General features: G+C 34.8%; 3 protein-coding genes across 3 annotated transcripts; all 3 read right to left on the bottom strand.

Moving 5' to 3' along the window:
- Positions 1–836: 836 nt before the first annotated feature.
- On the bottom strand, positions 837–5702 carry HELRODRAFT_191502 (hypothetical protein; the record flags this gene model as incomplete). The annotated part of the gene is made up of 13 exons (XM_009018576.1): positions 5154–5702; positions 4666–4795; positions 3860–3948; positions 3699–3734; positions 3271–3306; positions 2939–2974; positions 2714–2785; positions 2343–2414; positions 2021–2119; positions 1887–1913; positions 1499–1534; positions 1258–1431; positions 837–1055 (listed from the first exon to the last, which is right to left on the bottom strand). The coding sequence occupies exons 1-13, from the start codon at positions 5451–5453 to the stop codon at positions 837–839; spliced, it is 1326 nt and encodes a 441-aa protein (XP_009016824.1). The 5' UTR covers positions 5454–5702.
- A 190-nt stretch (positions 5703–5892) lies between these two features.
- Positions 5893–7908, bottom strand: HELRODRAFT_171893 (hypothetical protein; the record flags this gene model as incomplete). The annotated part of the gene is made up of 1 exon (XM_009018575.1): positions 5893–7908. The coding sequence occupies one exon, from the start codon at positions 7906–7908 to the stop codon at positions 5893–5895; it is 2016 nt and encodes a 671-aa protein (XP_009016823.1).
- An 879-nt stretch (positions 7909–8787) lies between these two features.
- Positions 8788–21010, bottom strand: HELRODRAFT_191501 (hypothetical protein; the record flags this gene model as incomplete). The annotated part of the gene is made up of 9 exons (XM_009018574.1): positions 8788–9450; positions 9685–13710; positions 14332–18565; positions 18779–18821; positions 19099–19229; positions 19498–19659; positions 20064–20189; positions 20609–20671; positions 20909–21010. 9 exons carry the CDS (start codon positions 21008–21010, stop codon positions 9041–9043), a joined length of 9297 nt encoding a protein of 3098 aa, XP_009016822.1. The 3' UTR covers positions 8788–9040.
- Between the last annotated feature and the right edge of the window lie 284 nt (positions 21011–21294).

Genomic DNA, 21294 nt, shown 5'->3' with positions numbered 1-21294 from the left:
AGTTAGTAAAAAGTAGTACATTGCAACAAAATAGTACTGTATTATAATATATTGCGATGTAGTTTAGTTGTACGGTACTGTATAGTGTACCGACATAGTACTATAACTTACTGTAAAGTAGCAAACAATGTAGTAGTGGTAGTCACTGGCATTGAAGTCCCACTCAATCGTGGCAAATATATCTCGGGTCTACCTGCTATAGTTCTTTTACTGCGTACTTAAATACAGCTATATTGATAATTTTGGAAGGATTATTTACCGATCGGTTATTCACTTGAATATTATTTAACTGGGAGTGTTTCTAGCAAAAATAGCCAAACCACCGCGTGTGTTTTTTCACACAAAACTCAATTCTCATGTATTTGTCGCTATAGCTCTTCATTGTTACAGAAGAGATAAGATCTTGCGGGCAATAAAATACACGTATGAATGAACGTAAGATTGTATCACATCTATAGTATCTATCAGTAAGTACAACAAAGTGTAGTTCAGTGCAATAAAGTACACTAGCATAATGCGATAAGGTAATGTAGTACAGTGAAACATTACAGCACAATAACGTTGATGTTATTCAGCCTGGTCTTCTCTAACCTGTTTTTTTACGATCGAAAGGTTTAAACATGCAATATAAAAAAAATTATTAAAATGAAACATTTTCATGCTACTGTCACTGCTGCTATTACTACTACTACTACTGCTGCTGCTGCTGCTGCTGCTGCAGCTGATGATGATGATAGTGATGGTGATGATGTTACTTCTACTAATTCTATTCCAACGCTATTAATAGCAAAACTACTAGCAATCATTCATTCCACCACAATGAATATAACGATAGTTTAACATCTTTCAGCATCACCTCTATTTTTATTGAGAACTTTGGCACTAGTTTGAGATTTAACGATCCTCTCCTCCGGACCTTTCTCCGAGCCAGCCAGTGCAGTCACGTGCATGTCGCATTTTTTAAAATTCAGCAAGGAGTGGTGATGGAGATGATGGTGGTTGTAGCCAGCGTCTGACTGGTAAGGAATAATGGGAAAAATAAGCTGCAGAACTATCTAGTGTTGTTTACTGAAATGTTATTTAAGCTACGTTGAATAAACTGGAATAATTTAATAGCGAACTATTGTTATTAACGGTGTCCGATATGTATAATTAGTTAATTTAAACTTTAATTTACGGAATTATTTCTTATAAATAATTTTCAGAAAGTTTTCTTGAAATTGTCTAAAAACTTATCTTCAAAAAATGGTTTCTAACTTTTTTATTCATAGATCCAGAAAAAGCTTGAGAACTTTTGACGAAATCATTAGCGTATGCGGTGGAACTCAATGGTTCCAGCATCTGGTCGGCTCTTTCGAAAGATGCAAACGAATTCGGCGATAATTGGGACGATGATGAAAATGATGGCGAACCCTTTTCTCCTTTAGCTCCCTAGTTTCAAAATTTAGGAGATTAAGGATTAGTTTGATGACCAAATTGAAAATGGTGTAGCACTTACAGAACTGCCTGGTTCTCCATCTCTCCCTGGTTCACCCTTTAAAACATCAATTGGTTTTTTAATTTTTACTAAATCAAATAGAAAATTTTACAAAATTTGAGTGGCGTAATAGCTCAGTGATTAGAGTTTTCAATATAGTTTGGTCTTGCACTCTTGCGTCGAAGTATCTTGAACCAAATACAAATGCTAGTCGAATACCGTCTATTAGGAGGTACAGCTATGTTGGTTTTATATTTTGCGCGTTTGAATACCTAATGTAGTGTGTGTTAAGCTAAAAAAAGCAACTAAACTCTACGAAAATAATGTTATATGTATAAAAAAAATTCTTACAACAGAGATTATTAATAATTTAAAAAAAATAAATTTTTAAATGTAACCAAATAATTACCGGCGGTCCTTTTGGTCCTATTTGACCCTGCAGAAAATAATTTCAAAACTGATTAAAATTTCACGAGAATGTCATTTAATCAAAAGTTTTGAACGTAGTTAATATAATTTTATTAACAGGTGAGTTAGTATTACTTTTTCTCCAGGTAGGCCAGACACTCCATCGAACCCAGGCAATCCGGGTGGACCGACAGGCCCCTGCTTACCTGGAGGGCCTGCCTCACCAGGTTCACCCTGCAATTTATTTTCAAGTCGTATTATTTTTTCCATAAGTTATATGAAAATTATTTTTTATTTAACTCGTTATATAAATGGTATGAATGGTATAATGTTGATCCTCTTCGATTTATTTTTCTTACAAAAAGTTTTCGATCAACATGAACAAAACTGAAATGTTCTAAATAGAAAGCAAAAAGATTAAGATCGTTGTTAGTCTATAAAAATAAATATACTATACTTTCAAAAGGTGTATCTTTTCAATCCCTTCCTTGCCAACACCAACTGGAAAGCCAGGAGGTCCCCTGTTCCCCTGAATTAATAATTAAGGTTCATTTTAATGAGTATAAGTTTAGACGGTTTTAAGGTGCCTGTCACAGTTGTTGTTGCTGTTGTTTTTTCAGTCATGCATATTCGCATACGCCGTTCGTTTGTTGTTGTTGACGATGAAGAAATTTTTTTTCAAAAGTTCGTCAGAACAACTTCATAACGTTATAAATTACCTTATATTTAAAATTTTAAACTAATGTAGAGGTGAATAAATGTATTGTGTCAGCATCACTTCAAGGAAATGTGGAATAAAAATGTATTTTATAATAGATTTGATATCACTTTGTTCCCTGGCATTCCATCAAATCCGGAGGGTCCCATGTCACCCTTCTCTCCTACGTAACCTCGATCACCCTAGTTCAATTTTTTAAACAACGCGGTTTATATCATTGTGGAATGATTGATGAACTGAATAGGTTTACAAATGATGAATTTGATATACGAATAATGAATTTGATACAACTGTAATTAAAAATACTTTGAAATTTCCTTTCAATATAACCCAACTTTATCTCCTTTTTCGCCTTTCAGACCTGGTTCACCCTGCGTTTTGAAAATTTTGAAATTTGAATTGAAGCTTATAGTTTAGTTAATATTGCGATTAAATTTTTCAATGAAATCAAAAGTTTACGACGTGTTTATATTTTTATAAAAACAAAAAAATGTTGCAGAAACAAAACAAAACTATTAACAATAAAACTAAAATCGAGAAAGCAAAAGCAGAAAAAGAAGAAAGTGAATAAAATTCTCCATTAGCACAGGCAAAAACACACCGCCCTAATGTAATGTAGGAATGAAAAGCGTTAAAATGAATGCATTCACTCAAGGTAAAAGCTCACTTTATCACCTCCCTGTCCCTCTAATCCGATTGGTCCCTTTAATTTATTTATTAAATTAGTAATTATTATATTATAAAAGCAAAGAGATGGTGTATTAGTTAAGGCGCTTGGTCCTGCTGCTGCAGAAACCGGCTTCGAATGCGTAGAGATCCCTACCTACCAAATGCAATGCATGTTATGCGTGCATTCATGCCTATTACAAAAGTTATTCCATGTCGGATTAATTATGCGTGGGCTGGAAAATTGTTTACATTTACTTAATCTAGGTCGTTCGCTAGCTTTAAGATACTTTGCAATATATTTGGACAGTACAATACAATTGGACCGTCAAAAAGATTGCCAATGAACGCTGTTTAAATAACGCTATGAAAATTCCATTTGATCAATTGTGTGTGTTTTAGAGCAAGTTGATGAAAAAATGTTCCCACCGGAAATCCGTTTCGACCGGGAAGTCCAATAAGGCCCTGGAAAGAAAAGTTTCAAAACTTTTATGAATTTTTAAATTCTTTTAAAATGTTTTGAAAATAATTTTCTAAAAAAATTGATTAGAAAACTGCAAATTCAAAGTCAGTTACAGAAAAAAATTTACTGGGTGGCCTTGGTCTCCTTTGTCTCCCTTCTTTCCCTTTTTCCCTTCTTCACCTGGAGCTCCTGGCAATCCAGGTGTACCCGGAGGCCCTGCGATGAAATGGACGATTTGACGGACTATTTTACGGGCGACATGGCAGTGTAATGGTTAAGGCATTTGGTCCTGTTGTTGCAGTGAACGGGATCGAATGCAATGTTGGCCATGTCTGGATTCATGCGTATTCACATGCGCGCTCTGTGTGTGTGCGTGTGTACGTGTTATTAACGTCATCGGAGATTTAAATGAGAGAATGCGGATGTGTCATTTGTTTTTTATGAGCTTCTAGAAATTAAACTTTAATAATATATTAAATAGATACGTTTTGTACATGTTCAAATATTAAAAAACTTGACGTTCAATAGATCATCATGAAAAAACGATTATTTATTCACTGTGAGGACTTTCAATAAATATTAGATCATTAATTAAGATGGATGTGTCACGTATAGCAGATATAATAAAACATGGACAGCAGCACATACGCGCAGAAACATCGTTTTTGGTACTGGTTTAGTATTAAAATCAAGCCTCAATATCGGCTGCAGAATAAAGAACCATCATGTAGCAAATGAACATTAGCAAAAATCAAAACAAAAACAAACGAACAAACGAACGTACAAAAACAACAAACAAACGAGCAAACAAACAAACAAGCGAGCAAACGAAAACAAATGAACAAACGAACGAACGAGAGCTAACGACATTGCAACAAATAAAATAAATCTTTTGACGGATGGGGTAAAAAATAAAATGAGACAATTCCTTACCTGCCGGACAAAGACAAGTACCACTGCCACCACTCCTACTACTCCTACTGCTTCTGCTGCTACTACTATTGCTGCTGCTGCTGTCGCTTTCCCTCCTGCTCCTAAACTGATTAGATGTCAATTGGAATGCCTGTTAAGTTGATTAGTGCCGAAGAATGGGTGGATGTGTGGATGAATGAATGTGTTACATTGTTTATTCTTTGTTTTTGATGTCTTTTTGCGTGTCTTTGATCGATCAGTCGGTCGGTCGGTCGGTCCATCTAATTAATCTATTAATTATGCAATAAATTAACATCTTAGTTGTTTATTAATAAATGTAATCTTCATTGGATTGCAAAAATATTTTACAAATATTTAAATATTTCATTTTAAAAATATGTATATTAACGCATTTTTTTTCTTTATTGGGTTGCAAAAATATTTTTCGAATATATAAATATTTCATTTTAAAAATATATTCTTAAAATTAAAAAAAAATTTAACCTCACCTTCGCTCTGTTATCATCTTCAAGTCGAAATTTCAAACCAGTACCTGACTTTTCCGATAAATTCCGCCTCAGCGAAATCAGCTCCTCTCTCAGCTTAGCTGTATCTTCGTTGATGGTGTAACCAATGATGACGACGACGACGATGATTAAACTGTTCACTATGTTCCATTTCTTCATTTGAATTATTGTTGTCAACTTGTGAAAGTTGTTGTGCAGTTGTTTTGTGCTTATTTTGGTTTTATCGCCTTGGTTGTTGTTGTTGCCGCTTGCTTTAATAGGTTTTAGGCTTTCTCCAGCCATTATTAATAGCTTACAATGAATTATGTTATTTTACTATTATTTCTTAGTTAATGTGAAAAATGATATATTATAATTAATTGTTAGCTGTTTGTTCTGTTTCTAGTTAGTTATTCCTTCGTTATTCGCTCACATTCATTTACTATTATGTCTATCTTTTAATAAATAGATTGAACGCAACAAAAAACTAAAGATGTTATTTTTGTCACATGTTTATATTATATAAAAATTATACCAACATTTGTAAGTCTGTCAAAAAATGAATGTTCATTCGCAGTACTATAAGATTGTATGCATGTACAATTGTACAATACACGCATGCACTTGCGAATTTGTATACAGATGTATGTATCTTGCATGTGAGGAAACAATTATACGGATTCATACGCGCGTGATGTCAGGAGTAAATAAATTGCCACTATATCTAAACACATAAAACAAATTAGAAAAGTTGTCCCAAAGAAACAAAATCTTTCGATGACGTCAGACGTGCTTGTCTGATGACGTCAGTCAACCAACGATACTTCGTCCAGATCTCGTTTATATCTCGTTGGATGCCTTGTACTGAATGGGAGACTTCCAACAGTTCAGCCAGTTTGTCATCAGGTGATTCGCTTTCCCCGGATGCTTCCAAAAGTATCTTACGACGTCTGCACACTTCTGTCACCAGATCCAAGATGACCGACAACTGGCAATACTTTCGGTAGATTTGTGGCTGGTAGGTGTTGAGGTGGAGCATTTCAAAAGTTCTGAGTGGGAGGTACGTGCAAGATGGCGGAGGGGTGGGGAGATGGCCCTGCAGAGGTGAGCACACGAGAGAAGCTGGTGGCGCGAGTAAGGTCATGCTCAAGAAACGTTTCACAGGGAAGGTCAACTTGTGGAGACGATGAGCAGCTGGAGTAGTCGATTCAATAGTTTCTTCTTCTTCAACAGCTACAGTTGATGTTTCTGTAGCGATGGTATCAATGAGCTGATGGCATTTTGTCTGTAGCATATTTTTGAAGTTGTTGTCTCTCATTGAAGCACCATCTCCATCATCAAAAACGTTGGTGTACTTCACCACCATCTTGACATCTTCATCGGAATCGTCACCATCATCACCGTCGACCTTGATGCAAGGGAGGCTTGAAAGATGTTGTTTGGAGACGAGGATATCCAATCCCTGTACACGACATGCCAGCTTCAAGTAGCCGATGTACATGCCCTGCTCCAGCTGCTTCTGCTCACTCGTTCCCAAATTTGACCCGAGAATATCAGAACTTCTCAGCGTAACAAATTTTAGTAAATTACAACCTTGTATGTTTCTGCCAACGTATTCGTTGGAAAAAACTTTTCGCAATGGCATCCAAGATAAAGAAGATGACGATAATGATGGTGATGTTACGGGAAGCCAGGATGACGAAAACGACGATTGTGAAGTTAGAGACAATACTGAAGATGTTTTTGAAGACATCTTTGTTGATCTTTGAAGGTCCGAGTTGACCAGTAGAAACATGGTGCAGCTACCCTCCGTTATCATTTCATAGTGCAGATGGCCCAAATCTTCTGTCCCGATGATGTCCTGCAGTGTACTGATTGCATTCAAAATGGCGTACCTCAGGATGAGGATGTCCTTCCTCTCGTTCCAATTTTTTTCCACCTTCTTCGATATCGAAAGTTCATTTTTCAGCGCTAATTTAAAATTGTTGACGTGGGACCAATTGCTGACTACTTTCATTAACCAATAAAAATTGTTCTCCAAATCCCAAACTTCATCACACTCCACTTTTACCGTCGGAAGCAACACATCAGCAGTGACAATGATGTTATCGAATGAATGCATCAAACATGTGATATAGAGACCTCTACTAGGTTTTGCAACAAGATAACTAGATGGGTTTGTTTTAAAGATTGAAAAAAGTTTGCTGACTACGTTTTTGTTGCTTTTGCTTGCCGATGATGCTAACTTTTCAAACTTGTTCATCAATTCTGTCACGTTCAGTTTTTCCAAAATAAATTCAAACTTGTTTTCAAACACTTCGAAGGCACTTAAAAGCATTTGAGTTCTTGGCTCCATTCTTTTTTCACATTCGATTATTGATTCTTCTAATTCATCAATTTTCCTCAGACGAGCATTGTTCAATAGACATTCACAGGAACTACGTTCAAAAATTTTAGACAATCGTTGTTTTATACACTTATCAGTTGCGACTGTTTTGAATATTAATTCGGATTTTCTTTTGCGAGATATCCCGACATACTTTTCAGTTTTAACTTCACTATTTTTTTCATTTTTCTGGCTTATCGACATTCGTATTCTGTTGTTTCTCAGTCTCTGCTGGAGACTTTGAAATGTTTTAGCTCGGGATTGCACACGCTTCAGATGCATATAATCGTTTGCTCTGTCCTCTCGTTCATCTGATTGCTTTTCCATCTTAAGCTCGTTCACGTGCTCTAAAACTGAACTTGAAGACTCCATACACTGAACAGCCGATATTAATACAGAGTAAATTCTAGATAAATATATTTTCAATAAAACTACTTTTTGAAAATTTTATAAAATATCTAAAACGAAAGGTTTATATACAAATTCGCCGAGGTAAGACGGATGCCATAATAAAAAATTTCCTTGTTTATTGATTACGGTGTGATAAACAAAATAAAATCCCCACACACTATAAACTGGTCAGTGATCACAATGTTCTTCATTGTTAATCGCTTCAAACACTCGTAAATTTCTCTTAAAGTTTATTACAAGCTTGGTCAACACCGCTTCACTGACCACAATATGAAAGTTATATGGATTTACAACTCGATTATACCACCTCAATTTATGAAATTTTTTAATTTTACAACCAGTGACTTTAATTTATATTTTAATGAATAATCATTAATTTATTGTCGTTGAGTTGTAATTTAATTAGACAAATAACTTTGAAAGTTCCATGTGGTTTTTATTAATTTATTATACTTTCATTTGTTGGTAATTCCATAAATTCCTAATTAATTAAAACCATTAACTTATAATAATATAATAATAATATTTTTATTAATTTTATTAACTATTAACTAGAGAGCAGGTGGAGAAGGACAAAGTGAAAGCGGGGTTGCGTGATACTGAGGCGAGTGACAGATGTGAATGGCGTCGAGGGGTATTTCGGTTTCATCATAGGTAGCCAAACGGCAACCCCCGATCTCGGGGAAAATGTCGTCTAAACGTGTTCTGTTGTTGTTGTTATTAACTATTATTATTATTCGGTTAATTTTAATTATTATGGACAAATTAATAAATAAATATGCAAATAAATTAATGTTGTTTTAAGGTTTTGGCATTGCTTCTTCAAGAACTCATAGTCAATACTTTTTAACCAAGACGTTTATTCCATGTTTACGTAAGAAAAAGGTTTTTTAGAAGTATGCGATTTTTAAATTTCATTCAAACCTCAAAATATGTTCACTCTAAATGTGTTTTTGAACGTTACTTTAAATACGTGAAAGCTCTTAAAATGATGGTACAATCTGTACCAGTTAGCACTATATCGAGTAAAATTCTTTGGAATTTACATTTTTTTTATTTTTGAAATAATCATTCAATAGAAAAATACACGGTTTTATATTGAAAATGAATAATCGACATGACGTTGATACTCAAATGTCTTTCTCAATTTTAATTTGTTTTCTTCTTTTTCAATATCTGGATGATTTATGGCATCGGTCGTCGATTTATCGATCCCACAACTGCTGATTGCCCCTTCAGCATCATTTTTAACAACATTTGTACGACCAGGTGTCTTGACATCAACATTTGCCGCTAAACTTTCTCCACAACAAATTGATTTTGCGGAACGAATTGTTACTAATTTTCTTTTTCTTGCCTTCTTTATGAGCACATTTTTAGAGTCTTTCAGTTTACTGGGTTTCAAACTTGTCGATTTCCATCCTATCTTCTTCCTCTTTCTCAACTTTCTTTTGTAAGACTTCAGAGCAACAAGGAGTATGCCGGAAAACTTTGTACAAAAACCTGAAAAGGAAGACTTCGGACTGAACGATTCTTTCATAAATTTCTTACGACAAAATTTTAAAGCATTAACTCTTAGCATTTGTCTTTGTCACGAACTTTTCCCTTAGAAATATTATTCACTGAATTTAATTTTGCCTCATTATTTTTTTTTAATTTTTGACGGGATTAATAAATTTTTGGAAACATTTAAGAAATGTTGATGCGTAACAGATGATAATGTAATAGATGTCTGACGCGACTTGAAACTCTTTTGCCGCTGCCGCGCTACGTGGGCAGCCAACGAAGGAATCGTTGAATGCGCCGTCGGTGCAGTCCATGACGACGCTGACGAATTTTCAATCGGAGATTCATTTACACATTTTGGTTGGATAAAACTCGGCATTGCGGTTTGTTTTCTGCATGCTGGTTCGGTAAATTTTTGTTCATCTGATTGGTCATTAGAAACGTCAGATGTAAATAAATAGAATTCAACCGGCGCTTTGTTATCCGCCTCGTGTTTTTTCTTACTTTGAACGGGATCAGCTGGATATTGTAGCCCTTGGTAGAAGGTTGGGTTTACAGCTGCAGTGTTTTCATGAATTTGAACGAGACTGTAATGTTTGGCAAGTTGTTGTTGTTGTTGCAGAAGCTTGTCCGGCTGAGACGTCAGTTGTTGCCATTCAGTCTGTTGCGATATTGTTTCATGTTGTGACTCATTTAACAGTTTTGTAAGTTGTTGTGATTCGAACTGTTGACCAGCTGGCTGTTGCTCTCCACACTGTTCTGGCTTCTGCAACTTTACTGTCAAAAATTGTGTGCGTTTTGGTGTTGTTGTAACTGCAGCAGTTTCCACTGCACTTCCTTTCGAAAGCCTTTTCGACTTCATTCTCTTGAATGATTTCAATTTCGAACTCAAGGAAAAGTTATATTTTTGAAGATCTCGCTTGTGCTGTTTTTTAATGCTTGTTTTGTGAGATTTCTTGTGTTTAGGTTTATTAGTGCGAAATATTTTTTCATTTTTATCCACTAAAGATCTACCGAAACCGGTCCAGGCATTAAAATGAAAACTAGAATGATTTTTGATTCTTTGATTCATTTGCAAAATGTGACATTTAGAGCGGAGTTTTCCATACAATGAATATTCTTCTAAATTTCGAATAAATTTTTGTTGTTGCTTAAGTTTTTTATGTTGCCGTTGTAAAACTTGATAAATTTTAAGAAGGGTACTATTTTGTATTTCCTCTTCCGTTGATTTGTCTCTAATAAATTTTTCCTCAACCGTAGTGTTTTGCCCTGGATCTTCGATTAAATCTAACGAATGATTGGCGTTGCTAACATTAGTGCCAGACCCATTCAATGACTTGAACGTGACGTCAATGTTTGTGTTGGAGAAAATTGAATGAAAAATGGAACGACTCTTTATTGAATCGTCAGACGTTGATAGAGAATCGTTGTTATCATTATTGTCATCATCTGATTTTTTTTTCAACTTGTGTTTATCTGGGATGGAATGATTTGAAAAGTTTTCAATGCCGTATTCAAATTTAATTTTCTGATTTTGTTTCAGGTTATGAATTTTGAACTTTTCCGTGAGTTTTGGCAAATGTTTTTCGAGAAAATCATTAGCCAAGTGTTTGGTCTGTTTGGTTTTAACGGAACGAATTTGTTTCTTGACTGAAGATGTTTTATTATAATAATAATTACCTCCACCCAGCCATGGAAGGAGTGGTATTTCTACATCTGCACTCTTTAATCTTTTCTTAGTTGGTTTCAAGGACAAATTATTTTCGTTGCTTCTGCTGTGATCGGTTGCAGAAGATTTATCATCAGAATGATCCATGTTGCTGCCACTCTTGCTCTCGCAAACGCTCTGCTTGTCACTCTTGCTTCCTCCACTTACAACATCGCTACTTTTATTCAGATCAACTGAGCTTGATACATCAGGTTCAGAATGGGAATACTTTCCAGTTTTGTTCGTACTGCCACTCCTGAAGCTGTCGGTGTCGCAGGATTCTTTTAAAGCTGGAACGTTTCTTACTTGTTCGTCGGTGTCATGCTGCTGGTCGTCATCAGGTGTTTTTCTTTCAAGTTTAGTTTTAGTAGTTTTATTTTCAAGTATTGTCTTTTGTGGCATTTGTCTTTTGAATTGACTAGGAACTGCATTCCTAAATAAAAATATACTAGCGTTTTTTCTAGCAGAAGTTAATTTAACTGAGTTTAAACTTTCTGGCAGCAAATCATTTTCATTATTCATATCATTCCATTTTTTGAAGTCAGTAATTTTCATTTTTTCTCTTTCATTTATCAGGTTTTTACGATTAAATTTTGCTGCTTTTGATATTTTTGGTTTCGTTCTTTTATTGGTGAGATCTGATGAGTAGGAACTTGATAACTCCCACTGCCAGTCAATTTTATGTTTATTTTGGTCTCCATCAAAGTTCACAAAAGTGACAAATGCTTTTCTACAATGTTTGGACTTCGGGCTGATTTTTTTACGTTTCTCTTTAATTTTTTCTTCGTTCCCACAAAAATATTTCACATCAAAAATTTTTGGTATCGGTCGTCTTCCACGAACGCATGATTGGAAACTAGTCCTCGATGATTCCAACATTTTTCTCTTTTTTTTCGAATCATTGCGACTAAATTTTGAAAAGTTTAGCGTCTCACCACTAGCACTTGAATAAGTAAAACTAGAAGGTATCAATTTCCATTCTTCAATTTTAACCGCTGAATTTGCATTAACTTTCACCAAATTGGAAGCTACATCTTTTTGTTGAATCATATGGTCAACAGGCTGCTGCCCAACTGAAACTCGATCAACAAAGTTATTCAACTTTTGTTGAAAATTTGAGTTTACAACTATCATGTTTTCGCATATTTGATTGACGCTACTTTTTTGGTTAAGTGGTTGATGTTTTTGAAACAATTCTGGATGATGTATTAATTGCTTGAATAATAGTTGTTGAAATTCAATCTTTTGCGATGTCTGTTGTTGCTGCTGCTGTTGAGAGAGAGAGATAGTTAGTTGTTTTATCTGTTGTGATATTGGTTGTTGTTGCTGCTGTAAAGTTGTTAGTTGTTGGTGTTGCTGCGGTGATGTTGTTGCCTGTTGTTGTAATGTTGTTGTTTGTTGCTGTAGCTGTAATGTTGTTGGTTGTTCCGGTTCCATTGGTTGAAAATCTAGTTTTTGTTGTTCTAGTGATGACACCGTTGTTTGTTGTGATGGTAGGCATGTTGTTTGTTGTGGCTCTCGTGGCTTCAATGTCGATTGTGTCTGTTGTTGTTCTTTTGAGTTTTGTGACGCTGTCGAAATGGCTGTCTCTTTTGTGCTTTCTTCTAAAAACATTTTCGATATTTTATTTTTAAATAATTCCAGCAATTGTTTCTCAAAGAATGTCATTCTAGGTTTTAAGATGCGTTTGCGTTTTTTGATTTTCCATTGTCTTTGCACGTTCAAACAGTTTTTCCTGCATATACTTTTCCGTAATTTCTTCCGCTTGTGTTTGTTTGCGCATGCCATCTCCTCCGTTTTATCGCAAATACACTTTAAACCTGTCGAGTCATCAGTTAACTTTGCTGGAGGCAGTGCAGTCCTAGTGCAATCCAGTGCAATCCTTTGATCGTTTACTGAAGAGCGCTTTGAAGGTTCAACATTTTGTTGTTCTGCAGTCAACTCTTTGTTACTATTAGACAGCTGTTTGTTTTCTGATCTGAATGATGATAGTTCATGTTGACGAATTGACAGGTTAGAGAAGCCATGTTCTTTTGCTGCTGCACTAAAAAGCAAAAGTTCATTTAATTGAGCAGCATTTATGTTTACATCCTCTTTAAGATATTTCTTTTCATTTGACTCTACATTGTGCTTTGTTGATGTGCTCGAAGATGTCATTTCGTTGCATTTTTTAGTGGTTCCATGTTCATCGGAAGACAGTCGGTTCAAAATTTGTTTCGTAACATCTTTTTTGTGGAATAGATCACTGCCTTGAATTTTTCCGGTAATCTCATCGATGTTTTTTTCAACAAAAACTTTTTCTGCTTCGATGTTCTCCATGCTAGCAAGCTTTGAAACGCATGTTGAACAACAATCCAGTTTAATTTGTTGTTGTGAAGTTCGATTTTTCAAATTTTCAGCTAAGTGTAGGAAATAATTTTCAAACAATTTATCAACCCATCGCTTTTCTTTGGACGCGTTGACCAACATTTCCGTCATTAGAATTTCTTCTTGTGGTACTTTTTGATGTTCACAGTGAGATAGCGTCCGATCTCTGGAGACATGTCCGTCTGGAAAATTAAAGAAATAATTTTGAAAGTGATGGTAAGGTGAATGATGACGATCATAAGTAGATGTAGATGGAAATGATAATGAGGATGATGACGACGATCATGCTGATGACGACGATCATATTCAAAAAATGAGTGACGACGGTTTTTGAAGAGAAAATAAAAATTTTTAACATCCAAATAAACGGACTATTAGGTTCATTTTACATTTATTTCACTGTTGATCAAATTATTTTGTCATTAAAATATTGACCTACAATAAAGCGGATACAATTAAAATTTCACATCGCCTCAATAGACATTGCCTAATTGGGACCGATAAAAAACAAGACTGATAAATTGATAGCGATATTGACGGCTTAAAAGTAAGTGAAATAATTTTGCAGGTGTAATCGTATTTTCAACTGAAAATCAAAGAAGACTATGATAAAACAACATTTTTTATTTTTCTTTAGAAATTTCAAAGCATGAAAATGTATTTGTTAATCCATGGATGAAATGACCGATAGATAATTTTTATAAATGTTCCGAAATTTCTTCAAACTTTGGCGCAAACGTTTTTAAATCAATGAGCCAATTTTTCTTTTCAGTAATAAACTTGATGAAAAGATTATTTCAAACGCCAGTCAGATCTGCTGCTGATTCGAGTCTTTGTTGACGTGAAATTTTTATATGGGGTTATGCGCCAATTTTTACGCCTTAAGCTCTCGTCTTTCCTATCACAGTCGTCAACTGGACATAAACGAACGGTCATTTTTTTATTTTCAGTTAAATTTTCAGTTTTGTTGAACCGAGAAGTAAAATTGTTCATCCTCAACTTTTTATCTTTCAAAAACTTTCTGAAACTTTTCTCATTAGTTGCTTCACTTAAATCCTCGTTGTTATTGTTATCATCGCGCGTACCTGTACCCATATATATGGTTCTCCTGTTGAAGCTGAATATATCTGATGTTGGCACGTTTTTGCTGTAATCGTTCTTCGCACTAGATGACGAAGAACTTGATAATGACCTTGAAAATTTTAAATTGGACGACGTTGTTGAGTCTGATGGTGATGCAGATCTTGACGAGACTGGTGACTTTGAAGACAATTCTGATGTCTGTTGCGCTAGGTAAATGATGCCACCAGATCTTTCCCCGACTTTTATTGAATTTTGAGCGGTTTTATTTTTTTCGGTAGTAGCTAATGTTTCTGAGCTGTTTTTAGTGGAAGACATATTGTTGGTTTGATTTTCAACAATATCCCTGCTACTAATCAACGTGGAAGTCTCTTTGCTACTCGATATGTGGGTCTTATTCTTCAGATCCTCAAGAATTAATGTTTTTGTGTCAATAGAAATTTCTGAACCGCGATTATTTTTGGGAAATAATCGGTCTGAAACTTGAAATTTTTCACCTGGCTTGACAGGCAAAAAAACGGTGGACGAAGCAACATTCAGATCATCTACCTGCGGAGACAACGTACAACTTGTACCTGAGGCAGCGGTCGTTGATGAAACAATTATTTCTTTCGGTATAATTGCCACTTGATCTTTTCCTTCATTGAATGAAACAAATTTTGGTGCTGACAGAGGCCTTTGGTAGGTGACATCTGGCTTTCGTTCTAACTGTTGTTGTTTGTCAACATGCTTCAGCTGGCCTTTTTTCTTAAACATCAACGAGTAACAGTCATCGTCCGCACTTTTCTGCTCGCTACCTAAAACACGAAGCTGATTATTTTTATGGAAAGTTCGTGGATGTTGTAACTGCTGTTGCAATTGTAACTGCTGATCTAAAATAAATTGTTGCACTTCAAATTGATTTTCAAAAAGATACTGCTCAGCAATCATTTTTTCCTGCTGTTCGTCGTAAAACATGTCTTGAAGCCTGCGTTGTTCTTCCTGGAAACGTTCATATTGCAGCTGGGAGAGCAGGTTGAGATTTCCCAGCAGCATCAAGTTTTTCTCATCAGTTAATGAGGCTGCCGATGAAAGTTGAGATATTTTTTTACAACAGGAAGGCCTCAAAAAGTGAGATGAATCCTTTTTTGATGATAGCCGTGCCGACTGCTGTACAATACCTACACGTTTTGTCTTTGGTCTAGAAAAAGACTTTGATACATTTTTTTTAGATGATAGATTTGATTTTAACAAAGATTCTTTCGAAGGCAAAAATTCATAACGAAAAGTGCTAGTGGAAATAAATCTGTTTTTTAAAGTGTCACGATCACTGTCATTTAAGGATTTCGATTTGACAAAATCTATGAACTTAGAAGGTTTCATTTGAGTTTTATTTTGCGACGACTCAAAAGAACTGTTACTGAGATCATCTGTCTGCGTCTCAGTTGATATGTGCCGACTTGCATGCTGAAAAAAAAAATTTGATTGCGAAAAATATTTTTCTGTCCAATGAGGCATTTGTGACGGTAGAGAGAGCAATGATAATTCAGATGGCCTGAACGCTGTTGGTGTAACTTTATTTTTGGATGATTTTTTGAGTTCAGTTGGAGATGTAGTTTTGCATGTTGGTACGTTGGCCTCAACGGGCTGTGAAACACCTACTTCGTCTGGCTCCATGAATCTTATCATTTGTCTGAGCAAATACAGCAAATTTTGGTTGCGATGCAAATATTTTACAAACGTGAGTGTCGATGGCGACTGTTTATTTGGCAAAGACGACTTACATGACGGTGAGGTTGTTGATGTTTTTGTGTTTTGTAATGAGGAAAAATTTATTTGCGATGGTAATGTTTGCGTAACTATTGTTTGCATGTTTGTCGTTGAAGGTAGTGAAGATGAAAACAAAGTATTAAATTCACCTGGTTCATCTCCAGTCGTCTGCTGCAATACATTCACTGCCTCTGATTTCTTTTTTGTTGGCGTTACTTTTTCCATCTCTGTCGACTCCGCTATGCTTGGCGAAGACACGGTGGAAATTTTGTACTGACATGCCTCTAGAAGATTATTTTTATGCAAATCAAGTGAACCTTGCGAAACTTCAATCTTTTTCTCAACTATTGGAAAAGCGAAAGGACTCTTTTTTACCAGAGTAGTGGTAATCGCTGTTGTGTTCACTTGTTCTTCATTGTTATCGTCAACAACTTTTCTTGAAAATTCTTTAGTGGTTTGGTGAAAGGTACCAACTCTATCAACGTTTAAATTGTCGGAATAAATATAGCGACCAGGAAACATCTTCATGCTTGTTTTAATGAGACTGTTCAACGTAGAGGAAACAGTAATTGGAGAAGATAGGATTGATAAGAGGATAGGAGCACGGAAACTGCCTGAATGGTCAGACTTCAAAAAATCCTCACAGTATTTTGAATCTAATTTGTTGGATGGTGGTTGCTGATTGCTGGCGACAAGTGCATTCATTTTTGCGCTATCGCTATTAGACACGGAAGAACGAATTGGGACTTGCGCCTCAGAATGAACTGATAAAAAGATTGGAAAAGATTGTTTAAATAATTTTGATGAAGATGATTTCAATTGTTCGGGCAATTTCAAATTGACGAAAAACTTATCGAGTTTGAAGCAACTTTCCACTGATGGTACAAATGTTAAATTGGATAAATTTTCTGCGGAGTTAGTTAAACTCATTGACTGCGATGATTGCTGACGAAATTGTTGAATGATGGGTTCGATCTGTTGCAGGCTGTCACGCACTTCCAGTTTAACGTCATGTTCATTTAACTGGCTGTTGATGTTTTGTTGAAAAAGTTGGTTTCGTAACAGATCATCAACTTGTTGCTGTAACTGCATTTGTATATTTTGAATTTCATGCAGTGTCTGTTCTCTGTCATTTTCGTTTTGATGCTCTGGTTCATTTTGTTGTAGTATTTGAAAAAATTGTTTCTGTTCATTTTGCTGACGTTTTTCTGGTAGCTGCAGTTTATCGCACTTCTCTTGAGACTGCTCGTGTGTTTCTTGTTGCTGTTGGTATTTTAATGACAATTGTTGATGTTGTTGTTCGTCAAAAAGTTGCTGACGCTCTCGAGTGTGTGGAAGTTGTATTAGACATTTTTTATCTTCATCTTTTTCTTGATCCTGTTGATACTGTTGAAAGTCTTGTTGCTCCTCCAAAGGTAGTTGTTGCTGAAGTTGTTGCTGTCGTTGTTGTAGCTGCTGTATCTGCTTCAACAGTTGGGTTCGTCCTTTTTCAGCTTCCTCTCGTTGCTGCAGCTGTTCTTCTTGAAGCAGTTTTTGTTGCTTGTTTGAGAGCTGACACTGCTGATTTTGAGTGAATAGTTGTTCATCTTGTTGCTGATGCATTGTCGGATTTTGCAGTTGTTGCCGCTGCGGTAGTTTTAGATTTTTAGGTTTTTTCACTTCAGAGATGAGTGACTGTAAATAATTTTGCGACGATTTTGTTCGCTGCTGCCCTCTGCCACCATGAGGCGATCTAACTCTCTGCAGCTGTTTCAGCTGGTCCTCTTTGTCTTTCTTCGCGATGCAGACAACTCCAGCAATTTTCTCTTTAACTGCGTCCCCGTTGAATGGGACACCGATGAAATAGGTTGAATTATTTTCTAAAGTTTTTCCAGTTAATTCGTCATCTGGCATCAGCGGGTGCATAATAATCTTGGTCTTCTCCAAGACCTGTTGTCTATTTTCATTCAGAGAGTTTCCATTTTTTGAGATTCCATTTTTTGAAATATCCTTTTTTGAGATTTCATTTTTTGACGTTTGATTCTTCGTATCATCCCTACGGATCGTTTCAATAGACATAACTGACAACGAATCCGAAGACTGATCTGCCTGGTTGTTGCATTTGCGTATTTTTTCACTCAATACTTCTAAATTTTTTAACGTATCCGAGTAGAATTTCTTAGTTTCAGCCAGAGATGCTTCTATCTGTGAAATTTTCTTTTTTTGTTCCTGTGAAATTTTGTGAAACACTCTTAACATTTTTTTAAGATACCAAAATGTAACTTTACAGTCAAACTGACACGTTAAGTATGTATGAAACGTTATTAACATCATTCTACGTCGCAGAATTTAATTTTAATCTCATTAAATTTAATTACTTGATACATTATTTCAAAAATCTAAGAAACTTTATGAAATTAGAAAACTAAAAAGTTTAGTTACTTCCAGCATCTGCACGTGAACGGCTTTCATTTGGTAGTACGGCCTGAATACATTTTTTGAAATAATCGTAAAATTGGTTCTATCATTCATTCATTCATTCATTCATTCATTCATCCATCCATCCATCCATTCATTCATTCATTATCATTATTATTATTCATTATCCATTATTATAATTATCACTCATCACTCCATACATCCATCATCATCTCGACCATACAACCAATTGGCTCATCAACCAAGCAATTCATCCAACTAAACTAAGCAAAATGAAACGAAACGAAACGAAACTGAACGACCAAAACAGATTAACAACCGACATGGATTTTGATATACTCTTCTTGCAGTCTTTCTGCAGTTTTTTAACAGACTGTTCGACCTCCTTCTGGAAAGCCAAAGCCATCCTGTACAGTACGTCTGTCTCGAAAACATTTTTCTCCGCGTTGTCCATCTGAAAAAATACAAATGCCATGTAAAATTATTTTCATTATAAATAAGGTAATACTCACATTGAACTGCATCCAATTAATGCATGTTACGATTTTAAAAACAAAACGGTAATGATAACGATTTGTAAAAAAGATTTTCCAACAGTCAGTCAGTCAATCAAGCGATCAATCAATTAGTCAATTAATCAATCAACCAATTAGTTTCTACGGCGCGCCATGCCCGCTACGTTCAACAGCGCTTCTCAATGAACTTCACGACCTTCTAACAACCTTTTGCATGGTGTGGTTCAACATCTCCTGCCATACATCATTGAATGGTTGCCCCGTCTCGAAGAATCGATGTTCGGCGACTACAGCCATTTCCTTAGCAGCTGCAAGCTGACAGCAAGCTTGGTCGTATTTGCTCTGAGCTATCTGCGTTGTTACCTTTGCCTGGGTGGTTTTGGTTGTTTGTTTGTGGCTGTATATCATCACTCGTTCATTTACATGTGTTTTATGTTTGTGCGCGAGTGTGTATGTCTGTGTGTGTGTGTGTGTGTGTGTGTTGTGTGTGTGTAAAGAAAGACTAAAAACGAGTCGTTTATAAATCATTCTGTATGCTAAATCCTTAATTTAAAAACTGAAAAAAAACAACTCAAATTAATGATTTGATAACATACTTTTTAATAAAAATCTATCTCTATCTAATCTATCTATCTTTAATAATACAGTGAGTAAGTAAGTACTATTTCACAATAACAAACTTAATAACACGTGATAAACTGATACATATGTGCAAATATAACTGTCTATTCCACCATTATAAAAGAAAAAATTTATTATGATAGAACCCAAACTTGTAGAAACAATTTGTGGGCATCGTAATAAGGTTTGGCTTTTGCGATGTGACATTTTAATTTTGAATAAGTTTTGTCAAGTTCTTTGCATTCTTCCTGAATTCTCAAGTTAATACCTTTTTCTTTCTATATAAAAATTTAATTTTAATTTGTGGATTAATTATTACACTGCAATGGATTGTTTCTCAGAAATTGATTATTGGTTTTTTGTATTATCATTCATTGTGCAACAAAGAAAAATGTGTTTATGAATTGCTGAATCAAACTAATAACATTCAAAAACTATAAATTTATAAAACATAGTCAAGATACCATTTAAATGAAGTACTTATTTAATACAACAAATGGTAACAAAAATAATGATGATATAATGATTATGCAATAATGATTATATAATATTATATTATAGTACTATTTTATTAACTGTGAATTATGTTTAAGTTTTTATGTTTATTTGTTTTTATGTTAATTTGTGTTTTATTTATTAAATGTTAAAAATCAAATGTAATTCTCTTCTTAAAGGACAAAAATTAAGCAAAACCCACCACAAGTTCAAGCTCCAAATTGTTCACATCATAAGATGAATTGTTCAATTTATCAAGCTCTATCTGACAGTAAAATTAATTGAATTAAAATTAACTAATATCAAAAACAAGGATTTAAAAAAGTTTAATTAAACTACACAAAAAAACATTGAATACTATAAAAAGTTATTTTATGTGATTTAAAGGCATTTATTAATCTTTAAAAATTGAATGCTAATAATTTTATTGAAAATCGTTTTATTTAATTTAGTAGACTTTGAAATCTTTGAATTGATTAAATGAATGCTCTGAGTGAATTACTTGAATAATTGAATCAAAATCCGTTTTTTCAGACACAGTTTTGTTAGTTTGTGGAGACAATTTTGTGACTGACGTCAATTGCTCTGGGTTCATAGAAGACATAACTAGCGTCCCTAGCGTTACAATTAGTAAGAGAATTAGAATTAGTAGGTCATTAGGATGATAAAAGACAGAGGTTCACCATCATCATAGACGAAAATAGTTGTTTAGTTACGTAATTACGTTTTTATAGTTATTAGTTAAGTTTTCGGATGTTTTATTTTGCAGTCAATGTCAATTTTTTAGTTTATTTATATACGTTAGCGATTGGCTCGAAAATAAAAATAAAAAAATGTTTTATAAACAAATTTCGTTGCTAAGCAACTTTCAGTATTTCGTTAGTTAAC

Source organism: Helobdella robusta (genome assembly GCF_000326865.2).
Source record: "Helobdella robusta unplaced genomic scaffold HELROscaffold_22, whole genome shotgun sequence".
Classification (NCBI taxonomy): domain Eukaryota; kingdom Metazoa; phylum Annelida; class Clitellata; order Rhynchobdellida; family Glossiphoniidae; genus Helobdella; species Helobdella robusta.
This window is presented reverse-complemented; position numbering and strand designations above follow the sequence as displayed.